Raw genomic sequence first — 16572 nt, 5'->3', positions numbered from 1 at the left:
AGTTCAGCAATTCTTAGATGATAAGCTGAAGTTCAACATAGGTCCTTCCAAGTTCAAAAGCCTCAGCAGGTGTTCATCAATTCATTCACCATATTCACCGAGCAGCAGCCTTCACCACCAAGGGGGTGAAAGGTCTTAGGGTCTCTGTGCCTCAGCTTTCTCATCTGAAAAGGCCAGTGACTATCTAATGCTGTTATCAGCAATACACCAGTTTTAAGGGGGGAAAATGGGGCAGGGGTTCCATGTTTTTCTATTCATTATAATAATTTAAGGAAAAATGGAATGAACCACTCCTAGAAACTATGAAAAACTAGCTGGTAGACTACCTGGAACCACACTTTAGAAAAGTAGTTTGCTTCCTTGAAATTTCCCCTCATTATTATATTATTTAGATGTACACCTGCTGCCAAGATGATTCTTAATTTATAACTTCCTGGTTTCAGTGACAATCAGGAACACCATAAGCCTTGAATCTTTACAATTTTTTGGAACAATGAAAGTAAACTAAGACCAGTCTGTCATGTACCAAGTACGGACTCTGTGCTGTACACATGCCTTTTACAGTTGGTTTTGTACTTTTTCTGCAGTGCTGGGGATGGAATCCAGGGCCTTTCACATGCTAGGTAAGCACTGTACCTCTGAGGCTACTTGCCCAGCTTCTTCATCATTCCTAATTTGATATTAGATATGTGATATAACTGTTATATCAATTTCAAAAATAACCTTATCTTGAATTTATTTGCCAATATTCCTACTGCTTTTCTAGTTCATTAAATGAGACTTTTTAAAAAAAATTAATTTTCACTTTTGCTTTTTTGAACTTCATGATTGGTCTTTTTCTAACTCAGTAATTTTCTAATTAGTCTACAAAGACTAAAATAAATCTGTTAAGATGCCATAACTGTTTTTGTTAATGTATATGAATTTCCAATGTTAATTTTACATATTTAGAATCATGTCATTGGTACATAAAAACTTGACTTTGCTAGTTCAATATTTTTAAAAAATTTGACAACCTAAAATGTAAGGTAAAAGGTGTATTTTAGAAGTTTGTTAACCAGTTAATTAATAAAAATGCTATATGATATTTCTCTCCTGGGTGGGGGTTGTGACAGCTGTGTCTACATTTTGTGAATTATATGCTTTAACACACAAAGAACTGTGATTTTCTCTTCCATTCTGTCTTGCTTCATTTCTACTGTGTACAATATTTATATGATATGCCCTGATTTTTAAGAACTAAGCATTTCTACATGTTGGGGATATAATGGTAAGCAAAGCAACAGAGTCGGCCTGCCATTAGCTTTAGAAGGAAAGACGGCGTCCAGGAACATGGCTGGGTGGTAGAGTACACACCTAGCATGTGTGAGGTCCTGGGACCCATCCCCAGCACCACAAAAAACAGATAAATAAAGACAGACATTAACTGAATAACCATACCAATATATAAAAACAAACTAGGGAAGTGATGTCAATAAAAAAAAATTAGCATGCTCTGAGATTACCATCTGATGATATATCTACCTGAGATGGTTAGTTTTTAGGTGTCAACTAGGCTGGACGAACAGATCTCCAGAGCTCTTAGAACATTATTTCTAGGTCTGCCTGTGAGGCTGCTCCCAGAGGAGACCTGCACTTTAATCAGTAGAATTGAGGAAGGAAGAATAGCCTTTACCTAACATGGAAGGATACCATCCAATCAGCAGAGGGCCAACTGAATTTAGAAATATATAAATTTATGAAGTTTCCCTAAGTAGTAGTATTCAAATCGCCTCATTTTTGACCATCGTTTATTTTTTTTTAAATCACAAATGTATTTGTCACTGAAATATAAAAATTCCCAATCTGTCAGAGAATCAGGTTTCTACCTAATTTAAATGGGGTCAGAAAAACACCAGAATCCATGGCACTTTAATTTGCCAGTCTGGGTGACACAGCAAGACTCCATTTCAAACAAAAAAGCAAATAAAAATGTCTAAAGGTTTGAAAAATAATGAGTTTTTAAAGGAACTTTAATATCATAATGTGTGCTGGATACCCAAGAAGGGGCTGGGAGACACAGGAAGGGGTTTCTCTCCAACCTAGTTGATGTATCAATTATCACAGTGAAAGGGGATCGAATCGAAAAAACATTAGTGGCCAAACAGAAGAATAAAAGAGAATGATAATCTTTTTAGAAACACACAGTTGCCTTATATTTAACATTTTTTAAATTTCTCAACAAACCCACAATTCCTCAAAGCTTTCTGAAGAGTTGACATCCAACTAAAGCAGTTGAACTGTTTTTACCATAATTAATAAGTCAGAAATGATTTTTGAATATAAAAGGACACTCACATTATCAATACAAAAGCATGAAATAAATGTACTGCATTAAATATAAATTACTAACCAAGGACTTTGCTCAGACAGATAAACAATAATCCCCTCTTATCTGTGAGGGATGAGTTCCAAGACCCCAGGTGGATGCCTTTAACCATGGAGAGTACCAACCACTAAATATGCTATATTTATACATATACACATGTACTATGTATAGACTAAGTTTATACTATAGTATATACACTATATTTTTTCCTATTACAAAGATTAATGTATATATTTGGCACAGTAGAAGACTAATAATAAAAAGAGAACAATTATAACAATATATCATAATAACAGCTACATAAAATTTATGAATTATTTCTTAAATTTTCCATTTAATCTCTTTGGATCACAGTTGACCTTCAGTAACTGAAATCACAGGGTGGACCATTGTACTGTCTTTCAATATGTGAGTATTTTAAAAAGATAAGCCTTTCAAAAATGTTTATAGCCTAAGCAATCCACTATCACAAATAGCTAAAAATTAAATGAATTAGTATCTATATTCATACATATGTAAATGTCAATACTTTGTACAAAATTGTTAATGGTAGCAATTTTTTCATAATAGCCCCAAATTGGGGTACTTCCAGAACTTCTAGTTAGTCAATAGACTGGCTAAATTAAAAAAAAAAAAAAAAAAAAAAAAAGTCATGGTACTTTCACTTATTGAAATATTCAACTGTTGGAAAGAATGAGACAGGGCTGAGCATGTAGCTCAGTGGCACAGTATTTGCCTAGCATGGGTGAGGCTCTGGGTTCAATCCCCAGTATTATGAAACAACAAAGAGAGAGGGGGAGGGAGGGAGGGAGGAAAGGAAGGAAAAGAAAAGTTAAAAGCAAAAATGAGACAAATTTATATGGCTAATATAGAATCACCACCAATATAAGGAAAAAACATTTAGGTATAGAAAAAAATATATATATATATATATCACCCATACATTTGTGTGTGTTTCTTTTAAAGGTGGCAGGTGCTACAGAGATGGATAAATAATAGACATGAACAAACTGCAGACTAAAAACTGTTGACAGTGTTCAGCTTGATTCATAGCAGAAGAGACATTTTTATTACATAACCTTTAAAACTATTTCTACTTTTCATAATATAAAAATTAATAATGATTCTAAGATCCATAATTCTTTATGCTCTAATTTGATTCTACAACTTCTATATATGTGCAGATTACTAACAGCACCAAGACCCTCCTGAGGAAAGATGGAGAATTTACTGAAAAGATTTTGATGGCATGATAACAGTAAACCCGAAATATGTCAAAAATTTCCAATTAAAGATGAGAGACTGAACACACACACAGCCAACATTCTCTCCTAAATCTCTGCTAAGACGATAACAAAATCACTCTCACAGGAGTTAAAAGGACAAAGAGAATGGGAGATGAGGTAAAAAGCCACAGGACAGTGGGGATTCTTGAGTAGGCACGAGGGAAGGTCAGAGGCCTGCTCATGCAGGTAGCAGTCACTCACCCAAATTATTGACTGAGTGCGTGTACAGTATGCCAGGCACTGTTCAGTTCTGAAGATCCAGCCCTGCGCAAGATGGAAAACTCCCTGCCCTTGTGGGGCTGAGAGTCCAATGCGAGAGCAAAGGGAATATATGCTATCTTAGACAGACTTAGGATGGGAAGGTGGAATGGGGACTAAGACTTGAGATGACCAAGAAGAAAATGATACTGGAACACCACCACAGGGAAGCAAGCCTTCCACGCCCTTCAGGGAGTGAAGAGAACACAGCCCAGGGGATGCTTTGTGACTCCCAGGAAGCTCAGGAATTAGAAAACCTGGGTACTCTGAAAGGACAGCTAAAGTAAAGATAAAAATAAGAGAGTTCATTAAAAGACTGTTTTTAAAAGATTGTATAAGAAAGATTAAGACTCTTCCTTCTTTCCCTTCTACCTGCTTAGCAAGGTAACCAACTCTTCCCTTGCCCACAGAGGAACGGCCTTTCTTTGGAAAGGGCAAGATAGAGACATGCTGACTAGGGGATGTGACAGATGAAGGCGAGGTATCATACCAAAGATGGAGGTCAAGTAAAATTTTGTATAACAAATATCAAAACCCCACTAATCTTCTGCTTCTGGTTCCCCATTTACACTAGCAGCCAAAGGCAATCTCTCCCAGTCAGGGTCCTGCAAGAACCTCTGGAGCACCCTGATTAGACCCAAGAAAAAGATCTGACATTGATAGTCCAGATGATTACATATCAAAGACCACAGACAAAAGGCTCTTCCACGTACAATGGGTTTTCAATCAACTGTTTAGTGCCCCATTCTTAAAACATAACATGTTAAAATAAACATGTAAAATAAACACGAGAGGGGGAAACAAAACTAATAATAAAATGTAGTTTGGAGCAAAAAAGATCAGACAGAAAAAAAAACACTTTTAAATATATATATTACACACATATATACATATTTATACATATATATGCAATATTATTCAATATTCTTCAAAAAACAATGGAAACTGCAGAGTTTTTAAAGTGCTGGGCTTAAACCACATACATAAGGTCCAAATCAGGGGATGTATGGTTAAAACTTTTTTTTCTATCTTCTAGTCACTGGCAATCTAAAAGATAAACATGTGCGCTTGGTTATGCCTGGCTCATTACCCAAGACTGATCCATCTCCTTTCAAAAAGGAAGAAAGAAACCTAACGTACTGGATTGCACAGTTTGCAAGCTACATTTTCAGTCAATGATTGCCCTTCCTGACTCTTCCTCCTAAAATGAAAATGAAATCATGACTAAAAATCAAGCTCAGCTAATCTTCAACTCTTCTAGCCTCCTTAACCTCCTTTTTTTAAATTACGGTTTCTAACTTGGGAATGAAAAAAATGATAGTGGCAGATTAAGTTCTTTCAACAAAAGCCACTGACATTTGTGCTTCCAGATGATTCCATAACCTACTGTCCCAACAGACCATGACTCTTGCCAGCATCCTTATGCTGTTTTCTTTAAAGTGACTCTGTAAAGTTTGAGAACTCAGTCATGCACAGTTATTTATTGCCTCAGAGTAGAAAATACATTTTAAAATAAATGAAATCACAAAAGCATTTGAAGCTATAATATAAACTGTTGCAATATTACATTAAATGTATCTTCATTATCTTGATGCTCTGGATTGCCAACCTACCCAGACCTGGAGATAAACGAAAACAGAGCTGGCAGAGCTCTAACCTAGATGAGAAGGAATGACTTACACCTAAGTGTAATGGGTAAGGTTCTGTAAGACAGGATGAGGATCTGGGGAGTTTCCTGGTATGTCAGCAAGAGTAAGCAAGGATGACTCTTCTATGGGAGGCGAGCGGGTAGAAACGCTGATGCTCTGTGGAATCTGCACCACTATTCACCACCAGTTTATAATATCATCTTAAGAGTACATAGCTGGTATCTCTGAAATTATGTTTAATGAATAAATAAAATATAATCTGCATTGGACTATTCTGAAGGAAGTTTAAGAAGCTCTGTTAGAATAATGCATCCTGTTTAATTAGAAGAACAAGGGGCACATATCAGAGCAATATTACTTAATGCTAAATTCAACTTAAAACACAAACCCCTACCAAACAACTTTTCCAAGACCCTACCACCATGGGTAGTGTTATAGATACAGATAGGCCACCTGGTTCCTGACATCAGGCAACTCATATCAAAGGAGACAGACAGGTGCTATGATTTAGATAAGAGGCACCCCCCAAAAGCTCATGTGTGAGATAATGCAAGAACATTCCTTCAAAGGTGAAATGATTAGATTACAAGAGGTATAACCTAATCAACAGCTTAATCCACTAATATGGATTAACTAGATGGTAACTATAGGCAGATAGGGTGTGGCTGGAGGAAGTGGGTCACTGGAGACATGTCTTCCAGGTTTATAGTTTGCCCCTGGTGAGCACAGCTCCCTCTGCTTCCTAGTGGCCATGTCCTGAGCTGCTTTCCTCCACTATACCCTTGGGCTGTTCTGCTTCATCTAGGGCCCAGAGCTATGGAGTCAGCCATCTATGAACTGAGACCACTAAAACGGTGAACCAAATAATCTTTTCCTCCTCTAAAATTGTTCTTGTCAGGTCTTTGGTCACAGTGGTTTAAAAAAGTTGACTAGAACACAAGGTAAGCAATTAACCATAAGACCCCACAGTCAAGATCTGTATGAACACACAAAGACATAGTAAGTTCAAATTGCTATTTGGTAATTACAGATGCATAATATTTATACTTTACAGATGTAATAGGTAAAACAGATTTATTTGGTTTGAGGTAGGAGAACTGTGTTGGAGGGAACAAATGGGAAGTTTGGAAGGATGAGTAGAGTTTTAAAAAACAGGAGTTAAAAACATTTTTGATTGGGAAAATAATAAAAACAGACACCAGGACAAAAGAACATATAGAAGATATTTTAAGTATCATAGCATGTCAAGACAGAAGACTCATCACCCTGACTCAGACAAGACATTGGAGCACCTGAGATGACCTAAGGATGCTAGAACCTATTCCACAGCAATGACAAGTGAGTCACCAGAAGTGGAAAGCGGTGTTTGTGTTGTAGACAAAGAAAAGCCCAGTGAGTGAAAAAGAAACCGACACAGTGACAGACTACTTCATGACTGGCTAGAAGCCCCTGCACGCAGTGCCCTCACCTGGCAGAGCCCCAGCCTGAACCAGACCCTGACAGGGCACTGGAAGGGAAAGAAAGGGCTTTAAATTGCCATTTTATAGACACTGTCACATTGGGTAAGCTCAGCCATATTTTCCTTTAATACTTTCATGCTCAAGACCTTTACATTTGGAAATTAAAAATTCCTTTAGGAATATATAATATTTGAGAACTCTTAGGACCATGCCACATGGCACTGCTATCAAATATTTTATAAAATTGGCAGTGATTTTAAAATGCACTGTGCAAGTTGAAAATTGCTAAAGCAGGGTGATGGGTATTGGGCATTTCTTAGGCTATAAATCTCTACTTTTATGTATTGTTGAAATTTCCCATTAGTTTTTAATGTATTTTTCAAAAAAGTGGTTCCTTTCTCATTGTTTAAATAAAGTAGTGTAGCAATTTATCACAATTCAGAGACAATTGAAAGAGAAAATCAACATTTTGTAGATTAAGCACATATGTAATTAAAACTTATCATCATGAATTCATGTCTGCAAGCTTTTGTAATCCTAATTTCTAAACCAGAACTTTATACTATGCACAAACCGTAAAAATACATAGATTGGTATAAAGATAATCATTAATTTGTTATGCAGAAAGCAATCATGGGATGATTTAAATTGAATATGATGTCCACAGTTTTGAAATATACATTTGGCTGATGATTTTTTAACCTATTATTATGTATTAAATCTCAGAACACATTACTTCATAAATGCTTTCTTCAGAGTAGTTTCTTCTACTTAAGTCTCAGAAAGAAACACAATCAGTAATTTTAAGTCCTTCTACACTAAGAATATTAAGAGCATTTAAAAACACTTCTTTCACCTTCCCTCTCTCCTTAGGTCATCGCCTCTCCTCTATTCCTTCCTCTGAGGAAGCACACAGCTTGTATTAGTACACCTAACTTCCACTTGGCCACTTAATGGCTTTGGACTTCAGACAGCAACAAGCCCTCCACTTGTGTGACGAATAACACAGTTTCAGCTCGTATGTCCTCCATCTTTACCTCCATTACCATGAACCCGCTTCTAGCCTGTACTGTGATGCTGGCACACCATATACCCACTCCCTTTAAACCCAGAGTAACCTAAACTACCACCTGTATTTTCAAAGTTCCATGAGCAAAGGTGTATCCTTAAGTTCAGCCTGTTCTCTTAGTGATCAGACTACTTTACTTCCAAATCCAATTGCCTCTTTCATTGCACTAGGCCACCCTGTAATATTTGGCTGATATTTCTATTCTATAGTCTATTTCCCTTGATATCAGCACCCACTCTTTTGGCTTTGATAGAGATAATGATGAAATCTGTAATTTCTAGTCTCTACCTCTGTGAGTTCTGAAGAAGAATTTCCAACCACCAATCAACTAATTTCACATTGTTAGAGCTCCAGTGAATCAAGTTCAATGCATCTAATTGAAAGGTTACCTTACTCCTCTTTTCAAACCTAAGAATATTCCCATGTGCTTTACCCAAGGAAATGCATTCCATCTTTACTAATAACTGCAAAGCATCTTTAACTGTCAAATTTCACTTAAAATGTCACTCTTATTTAATTACTTGTCAACTCCTATTTGATTACTTGTCAAGTTCTATTGATTCTACTTGTCATTTCTCTCATTTTCTTCTGTAACTACTTCTGTTTATGCCTTAGTTCAAAAATCTTTTCATTCCAAACTGAATTGTATACACTAGCTAGTCTGCCCTCACTCTCTGCTCTTATTTTCTAACCATATGTCACCTATCATAGTAGTACTGTTCAGAATCTGAACAAAATATTTCCTTCCTCCTTACCATAGACCATTATCACAGAGTCCCTCACATTCCCTAGGTATGCCTTGTGTACTGTAAGCATAAAAATATGATGACTGGTTTATTATAAGTTTGGCTTAGTCACATTCTTAGTCACAAGAACTTGTAGAATATCCTAGAGTTCCTTTATTTGCTGTTATGTTTTTATCTGGCTTCATAATTCCCACTCGTCATTTTTGTTTCTTTGAGATTTGTGGTAATTTATCAAAATGGATTCTAAAATCATTGGAGCTTTCTGGATCGCCACTCCATTACTTAAACATTTTTTTCCAGTATATTATTTGCTTCAGAAATTTTGTATTATAATGGTTAATGCAAAAGTCAAGAAAAATTTTCAGATTTATAGGTCAGCTCTACTCACCAAGGGTTCAGCCATTACAACTTCAATTTTCTTTTCAGCTTGAACAGCAAATTCTGCAAATAGGCTCTTGATGACATATTCACCAGGCTTGACATCCGGGTCAATTGTAATGTTTGACATGATGAGATTCTTTCTTCCCCAAGTGGAATGAAAGTTGGAAGAAGCACAGTACTTATTCACTTTGCTGACTGGTGCTGAAGCTACAAGTAAAAGAAACCAAAGAACCCTACATTAATCATCAGCTCAATGAGGCCTTCCACAACCACATTACTTAATATGCATCCTGTTCCTCACCCCTCCAGATCCCCAATCTCCATTAGCATGCTCCATTTTTCTCTATCACACTTGCTACCTTCTAACAGATTGCCTAAGGTATCTTCAACGTAGTAATGTATCATGTTTACTATGTACTGTTTCTCTTTCCACGTTAATGTGAGTACCAATAAAAGTAGGGATTCTCTTTTGAGTTTTTGTCCATGGATGAATCCCAGGTACCTACAACAATGCCTGGCATATACTAAGTGCATAATAAATAGTTACTGAATGAATGGATGGATTCTCATCAGGTAATCAAGTATAACAAAGGAAATAAAATAGATATGAGTAATTGAAATATGAATGGTATTAGGGAATAACTTTGGAAAGCATGCTCTAGAAGGCCTCACTGAAGAAGCTACATGTGAACGTAGGCCCAAAGATGGAAAAGAGGCACTTAGCCAAAGCACCAGAAACACAAGTACAAGACTGGATATGCTTGCTTGAGAGGCAAAAAGATACGAGAGGAAGCAGGGTGGAGGGGGATGTGAGAGGAGGTCAGAATCATTAGTCAGGATGCTAGTCAGAGGACCCTGCAGGGCTCTGTAAAGGAATTAGATCTTGCCAAGCACAGGAGCACACGCCTGTAATCTCAGTGACTCTAGAGTCTGAGGCAGGAGGATTCCAAGTTCAAAGCCACCCTCAGCAACTTAGCGAGGCCCTGTCTCAAAATAAAAACTAAAAGAGGGCTGGGGATGTGGCTCAGTGGTTAAGTGTACCTGAGTTCAATTCCCAGTACAAAAAAAAAGTGTGTGTGCGTGTGTGTGTGTGTGTGTGTGTATAAGATTTTATTTTTAAATGAACTTAAAATTCAGTGGGAAAGTGTAAAACATTAACATGGAGAGGGACAGGATATGACTTCTATAAAGATCTCCCTGGTACCTGTGGAGGATAGTTTGAAGAGGGCAAACACACATTTGGGGGTGCCATATAAAAATCCAAGAGAGATGATCATGGCTTGGCCTAATAAGATGGTGATGGCCTAGGACAGAATGAAAAGAATCTCAGACTTGTCATGTGTTAGTGCATTAAAGATGGAAGTGAGGGAAAAGAGTTAATGACTCGAAGGATCCTTATTTTACTTGCTCAAAGGGTGGTGGTGCTGTGTACTCAGATGGGGATTGATGTGGTGTCTGGAAAACAGGAAGTAGCACCAGGGCTAGTGGACTAAGAGCACACATTGCTGATGGCTTCGCCTTTCTATTTTCTTGACTGCTGGGGTAGCCTACCAGTCTATAATTTATCCAATCACTTCCCTCCTCCAGCCTGGTATACTGACTCCTCCATCTTCTTGCTTTAGCTTATATGACCCCTTTGGATTAAGCACACCTATGTTCATGGAAATTCATGTTTGTACTTCTCTACTTCAACCTGATCTTCAGTGACTGTTTTTTTCCACTTAAGTATGCCCTATAAGTAACCCCATCCTTGAAAAGGGAGCAGAACACAATCACCACCAAACATAATATGTGAAAATACAAAGACCTGTAGAAAGTCTAAAAATTACTGCCAACTGTTAATATTGTAGCTAAAAATAAGTATCTTTGTATCAGACCAAGTTAAAATACATTATGTATTGTATTCTAGAATGAAAATTGTATAATAAAAACAATGCAAAACAAGAATTCACAGTCATTCAAACACAGTGCACATTATTTCAAACAATGACCTGTTTGTCTATTCTGTGTCATGGTCCAACATTGTGTATTATTAAAGAGGGAATCTGTTAACAAATGTCATTGTGGAAAAAAAAGCGGCCCTTAAAATTTTTTTAAAAAATTATTTTGGGTCATTAAGAATATTAAAAATGACATCCCCAAACCTCTCCTTTATTGTCTTCTACTTCCTTAAAAATTATACATAAGCAAATACTCCTAGGTATTAACTGTATACTTTAAGAAATTTGACAAACAGAACCAAAAGTTTTAGGAAAAACTTTGTGTAACCTTCCCAGACAAAAATATTTCAAATTTGAAAACCCAAAATTTTATGAAAAACAAATGTGCTAATCAAATAAGATAAAGTGATCTAATTCAATTATATTTCTTGGTGGGTGTTTAATAAATGTTTACTTGTAATATTTATTACTATAAGAAAGTAACAATGAACAGATTAGTTGATTAAAATTTCAGGTCATAAAACAATCTAATCTCAGGAACACAGGACTATAATTATTTTTATAACCTAATTAACAGAACATTCTGTAAACATCTGAAGTGATGGTTCAAAAAAAATACTGAATAGCATGGGAAAGTGTTCAAAGTACAGTGTTAACCGAAAAAGACAATGAGGATGCATACAAAACCAAAATAAAATTAGAAGGCAGGAAAACATTTGCAGAATATAATAAACACAGTTAACCACGTTTACCTCCAACCACAAAGCTCTAATGAAAAAGGCCAATACCCTTCAACGGAAAACACGATAAAAATTATGAACAAACAAGCTACAAAAAAATAATTAATTAGTTACTTAATTAATTAAAAATAAAAATAATGGAGGCCAACAAACACAAAAGCCTTTAAGTTCACTAATTTTCTAAAATCAAATAAGAATTAGATGATGTCCTTCTTCTACCAAAGTTTTTCCCTCCAATTTGCATCTCATTATATCATTCATCTTGGGTAAGTATATGTGAATTTTCTTCACATTCTGCTAATATTCAGGATGCCCACTCTAAGCAGGAAGGAGAAAGCAAGTTTCCACATAACAACATCAACTTGATGACACTCAACTGCTTGAATTGAATATTTATAATGTTAAATAGTAGTATTTCTCTGCATGTTATTATATAATTCTGAAAATTCTGTCAGCTTATGAGGGAATAAGACATAAATATGAAAATATGGTTCTTAAGAACACAATTCAGGCTTTAAATTACAAATAGTAAAAACCTAACATTATAATCAAGCTTCTTAGAATATAAATCTATTAACTCTAACTACTAATAATAGGAATAAAGTGAGACCTAAAGGTTTAAAATTTCAAAATTTCTATTTGTCTTACATCAAGTGTAACTAAAAATTAACTATTAATATTTTTAGATGGCTTACTCTCTATATATAGCACTGTGCTTATTTGACATTTAATAAAACAATTATCTCATGTTCATAGAAATCCTGTGTTTTTACAATATAAAATTTAAATTTGGTCAAGAAGAGACAAGTAAGAAGCAACATAATCCTTAAAATGATATGCTTGGGGTCATTATCGCAATGGATTTCAGGTTTTTTTCCCTTCTTTCTGCCTCTATTACGTTATTACGCACAACATTCCAAACAGTAACATCCTTCAAAATGCATGAGATTCTCAACAAGTAGGGTGTTTTAGGATCTCTACAAGCTGATATGATTTTTAAAAACCTTGGTGGAGTCTGTGAAAGCTGCCTCTCGCTCCCTTACTCCCAAGAAGAGGTTTTGAGGGATAAAAACCAGCACATAGTAGTCACAAGAAACACACACACGTGTGTGTGTATACACATATTATATGCAAATATTTATGCATAAATTTATACAATCAATACAGAAATGCAATAAAGTGCCATACAAATTGCTTGTTATAACAATTATTACTTGCATGGCCTAACAATACAAATTTCGATGACACGTATAAAAAAAAAGGTGTAAGGTAAACGGCCTTAGAATAAGAACAAAAGCCAAAAATGTTTATATGGAAAGGAAAATGACCCAGAATAGCCAACACAATATTGATGGAGGAGAATAAAGTCATAGGACTCACGCCGCCTGACTTTAAGACTAATTATAAAGCCACAGTAATTAAGACATTGTACTGTTGGCAAAAGAAGAGACAAACAGATCAATGGAACAGAACAGACAGCCCATAAAATAAACCCACACAAATAGAGTCAACTGATCTTTGACAAAGGAGCAAAGGCAGTTCAACGAAGAATGACTTTTCAACAGATGGTACTGAAACAACTAGACTTCCACACACATAGAAAACAAAATCAAATAAAAGAATCTAGACATACAACTTTCACCTTCCACAAAAATTCACTGAAAATAGATCATATATTCAAACGTAAAATGCAAAAACTATAAAACTCATAGAAGGTAGGAAAAAATCTAGGTGATTCTGAATTTGGTGGTAAACTTTTTACATAAACAACAAAACCCAAGGGCCATGAAAGAAAAAAATGAGTAAGTTGGAATTTACTAAAATAAAACCTTCAGCTCTGCAAAAGACAATTTTAAGAGATGAAAAGACAAGGCACATACTAGAACAAAACTTTTACAAAAGACTTATCTAAGAACTGCTATCTAAACTGCAGGGCTGGGGCTATAACTCAGTGGTAGAGTGCTTGTCTAGCATGTGTGAGGCACTGGGTTTGATCCTCAGCACACATAAAAATAAATAAAGGTATTGTGTCCATCTACAACAAAAAATATTTTTTAAAAAATACATGAAGAACTCTTAACACTCAACAATAAGAAAAACTCAATTTAAAAATGGGCACATGTTGGGCTGGGGGGCTCAGTGGCAGAGAACTTGCCTGGCATGTGTGACGTCTTGGGTTCGATTCTCAGCACCGCATATAAATAAGTAAAATAAAGATCCATTGTCAACTAAAAAAAATATTTTTAAAAAATGGGCACATGCTCTGAGCAGGCATAGAAGACATACAGATTAAAAGATATATATATTAAAAAGAAAAAACCCTCAACCTCAAATGTATTCATGGAATTGCAAATAATGAAAATCACTATAAGAGCTGGGGATATAGCTCAGGTGGTAGAGTGCTTGCCTTGCAAGCACAAGGCCTTGGGTTCAATCCCCAGCACCGCAAAAAAAGAAAAAAAAAAAAAAAAAAGAAAAAGAAAATCACTACATACCTATTAAAATGGCTAAATACCAAAACACTTACACTAAATCCTGGTAAAGATGTAAAGTAACAGGAACTCTTATTCACTGATGGTGGGAATACAAAATGGTACAGTCACTTTGTAGACAGTTCAGTGATTTCTTATAAAATTACATATACTCTTACCAAATGATCCAGCAATCCTACTCTTTGGTCTTTACGTAAAGAAAGTGAAAACTTAGGTCCACATAAAATCCTACTCACGGATGTTTTTAGCAACTTTACTCATAATTGCCAAAACAAGGAAGCAATCATAGGGTCTTCAGAAGGTGGGTGGATACATCCAGACAAGGGAGTATCATTCAGCACTAAAAAGAAATTAGCTCTCAAGCCATGAAAAGATGGAGGAGCCAGACACAGTAACCTCTAATCCCAGTGACTTGGAAGGCTGAGCCAGGAGAATCGCAAGTTCAAGACTAGTCTGGGCAACTTAGCATCTGTCTCAACATTAAAAAGTACAAAAGGCTGAGGATGTAGTTCAGTGATAGAGCATCCCTGAGAAGGAAAGAAGGATGAAAAGAAGGCAGGCAGGCATCAATCTAGAATGCATGTCACTAAATGAAAGAAGGCAATGTGACAGTCTACTTACTATATGAGTTCAACAATCACGGTTTAGATATAAGGTGCCCCCCAAAAGCCTATGCATGAAACAATGCAAGGTTTAGAGAGAAATGATTGGGTTTTGAGAGCCTTAACCCAATCAGTGAATTAATCCCCTGAAAGGGATTAACTGAGTGATGACTGTAGGCAGATAGGATGTGGCTGGAAAAGAGGGGTCAATGGGAGCATGTCTTTGGGGTATATATTTTGAAAACTGAACTTAGTTTCTCTGTTTCCTGGTGCCATGTTCCCAGTTGCTTCCCTTCCTCTGCCATATTCTTCTGCCATGATGTTCTGCCTCACCTTGGGCCCCAAAGAATGGCCATCTATCAACTTAGACCTCTGAAACTGGGAGCGCCCAAATAAACTTTTCCTTCTCTAACTGTTCTTGTTAGGTCTTTCAGTGACAGCAGCAGAACAGCTGACCAAAACACCAACTATATGAAAAAACTACAAAAAACTATGGAGACAATAAAAAATCTGTGGTTGCCAACTTGTGGGGAGGAAGAGATGAACAGAAGGAACACAGTATTTGTAGGGCAGTGAAAAACCACATTGTTTGATACTATGATTGTCATTACTCATCTGTCAAAATCTATAAAATGTGTAACACAAAGAGTAAATCCTAATGTAAACTATGGACTACGTATATTAACAGTATTTCATCAGTGGTAACAAATATACCCCAATATAACAGGGAAAGTTAGGAGGAGGAGTATATAGGAACTTTTGTACTTTCTACTCAACTTTTCTGTAAGCCTAAAACTGCCCGAAAAGTCCATTAATTTAAAAAACAAAAAGAAAGAAAAGAATAGCAAGCCTATCTATCCCTGTCAACCAGAACTAAAAGTTCCTGGGTAGAGTCAAAGCAACAAAATCCTCAAGCTACAGCTTAAACAAGAATACCTGGTACAAGCTCAAAGACAAGAAAAAGTTTATAAGTCAATTAAAAATATAATTTTTAAAAAATATATAATTTCAGTCACACGTCTGTAATCCCAATGACTCGGGAGGCTGAGGCAGGAGGATTGCAAGTTCTAGGCCAGTCTTGGCAACTTAGTGAGATCCCTTCTCGAAATAAATAAATACATAAAAAGGGAAATGTGGCTCTGTGGTAGAGTGCCCCTGGGTTCAAGCCCCAGCATTGGGGGGAAGGGGAGTCAAAAGTGCCCATCAGTTTATATGGTAGACAGATTAAAAGAGAGACAAAGAAAGCAAAATCAGTATGTCAGATGAGGTCAGTTGGATTGGTATATTTTTCAACAAACTATCCAGAGGAAAACTGTACTTTGGAAAGCACTTGCATGTAAAGAGGAAAAGACAATGTGTGTGCTGTGTGCATTGAGTGGCACAATATGAAAACATCACCTGACTTCAAGTGCACAAACAGCTCATTGACAGCAGAAAATGGGCTGTAAGGTAAGGTATACTTCAAAATTCCTTCAGGTTAGTAAGAAGCAAAACAAGCAGTGTTTATTCCTGATGGAAACAAAAGATCATTTAATATACAAAACACTTTAATCAAGTATGATCTCATTTCATCCCAATAAA

General features: G+C 36.2%; 1 protein-coding gene across 9 annotated transcripts in view; it reads right to left on the bottom strand.

The window, feature by feature from the left end:
• The window catches only part of FRYL (FRY like transcription coactivator), a 229751-nt gene that overhangs the window by 118621 nt on the left and 94558 nt on the right, over positions 1 to 16572 (bottom strand). For 8 of the 9 annotated variants that reach the window (XM_079153910.1, XM_079153909.1, XM_079153913.1 and 5 more), the window contains one exon: positions 9225 to 9424. In XM_079153910.1, coding sequence (XP_079010036.1) covers positions 9225 to 9344 — 120 coding nt within the window. In that variant the 5' untranslated portion in view covers positions 9345 to 9424. Of the gene's footprint in view, positions 1 to 9224; positions 9425 to 16572 lie in introns of those variants that run through there. The other variant, XM_079153917.1, reaches the window with a different exon arrangement.

The sequence above is a fragment of the Sciurus vulgaris genome (assembly GCF_902686455.1).
Source record: "Sciurus vulgaris genome assembly, chromosome: 9".
Classification (NCBI taxonomy): domain Eukaryota; kingdom Metazoa; phylum Chordata; class Mammalia; order Rodentia; family Sciuridae; genus Sciurus; species Sciurus vulgaris.
This window is presented reverse-complemented; position numbering and strand designations above follow the sequence as displayed.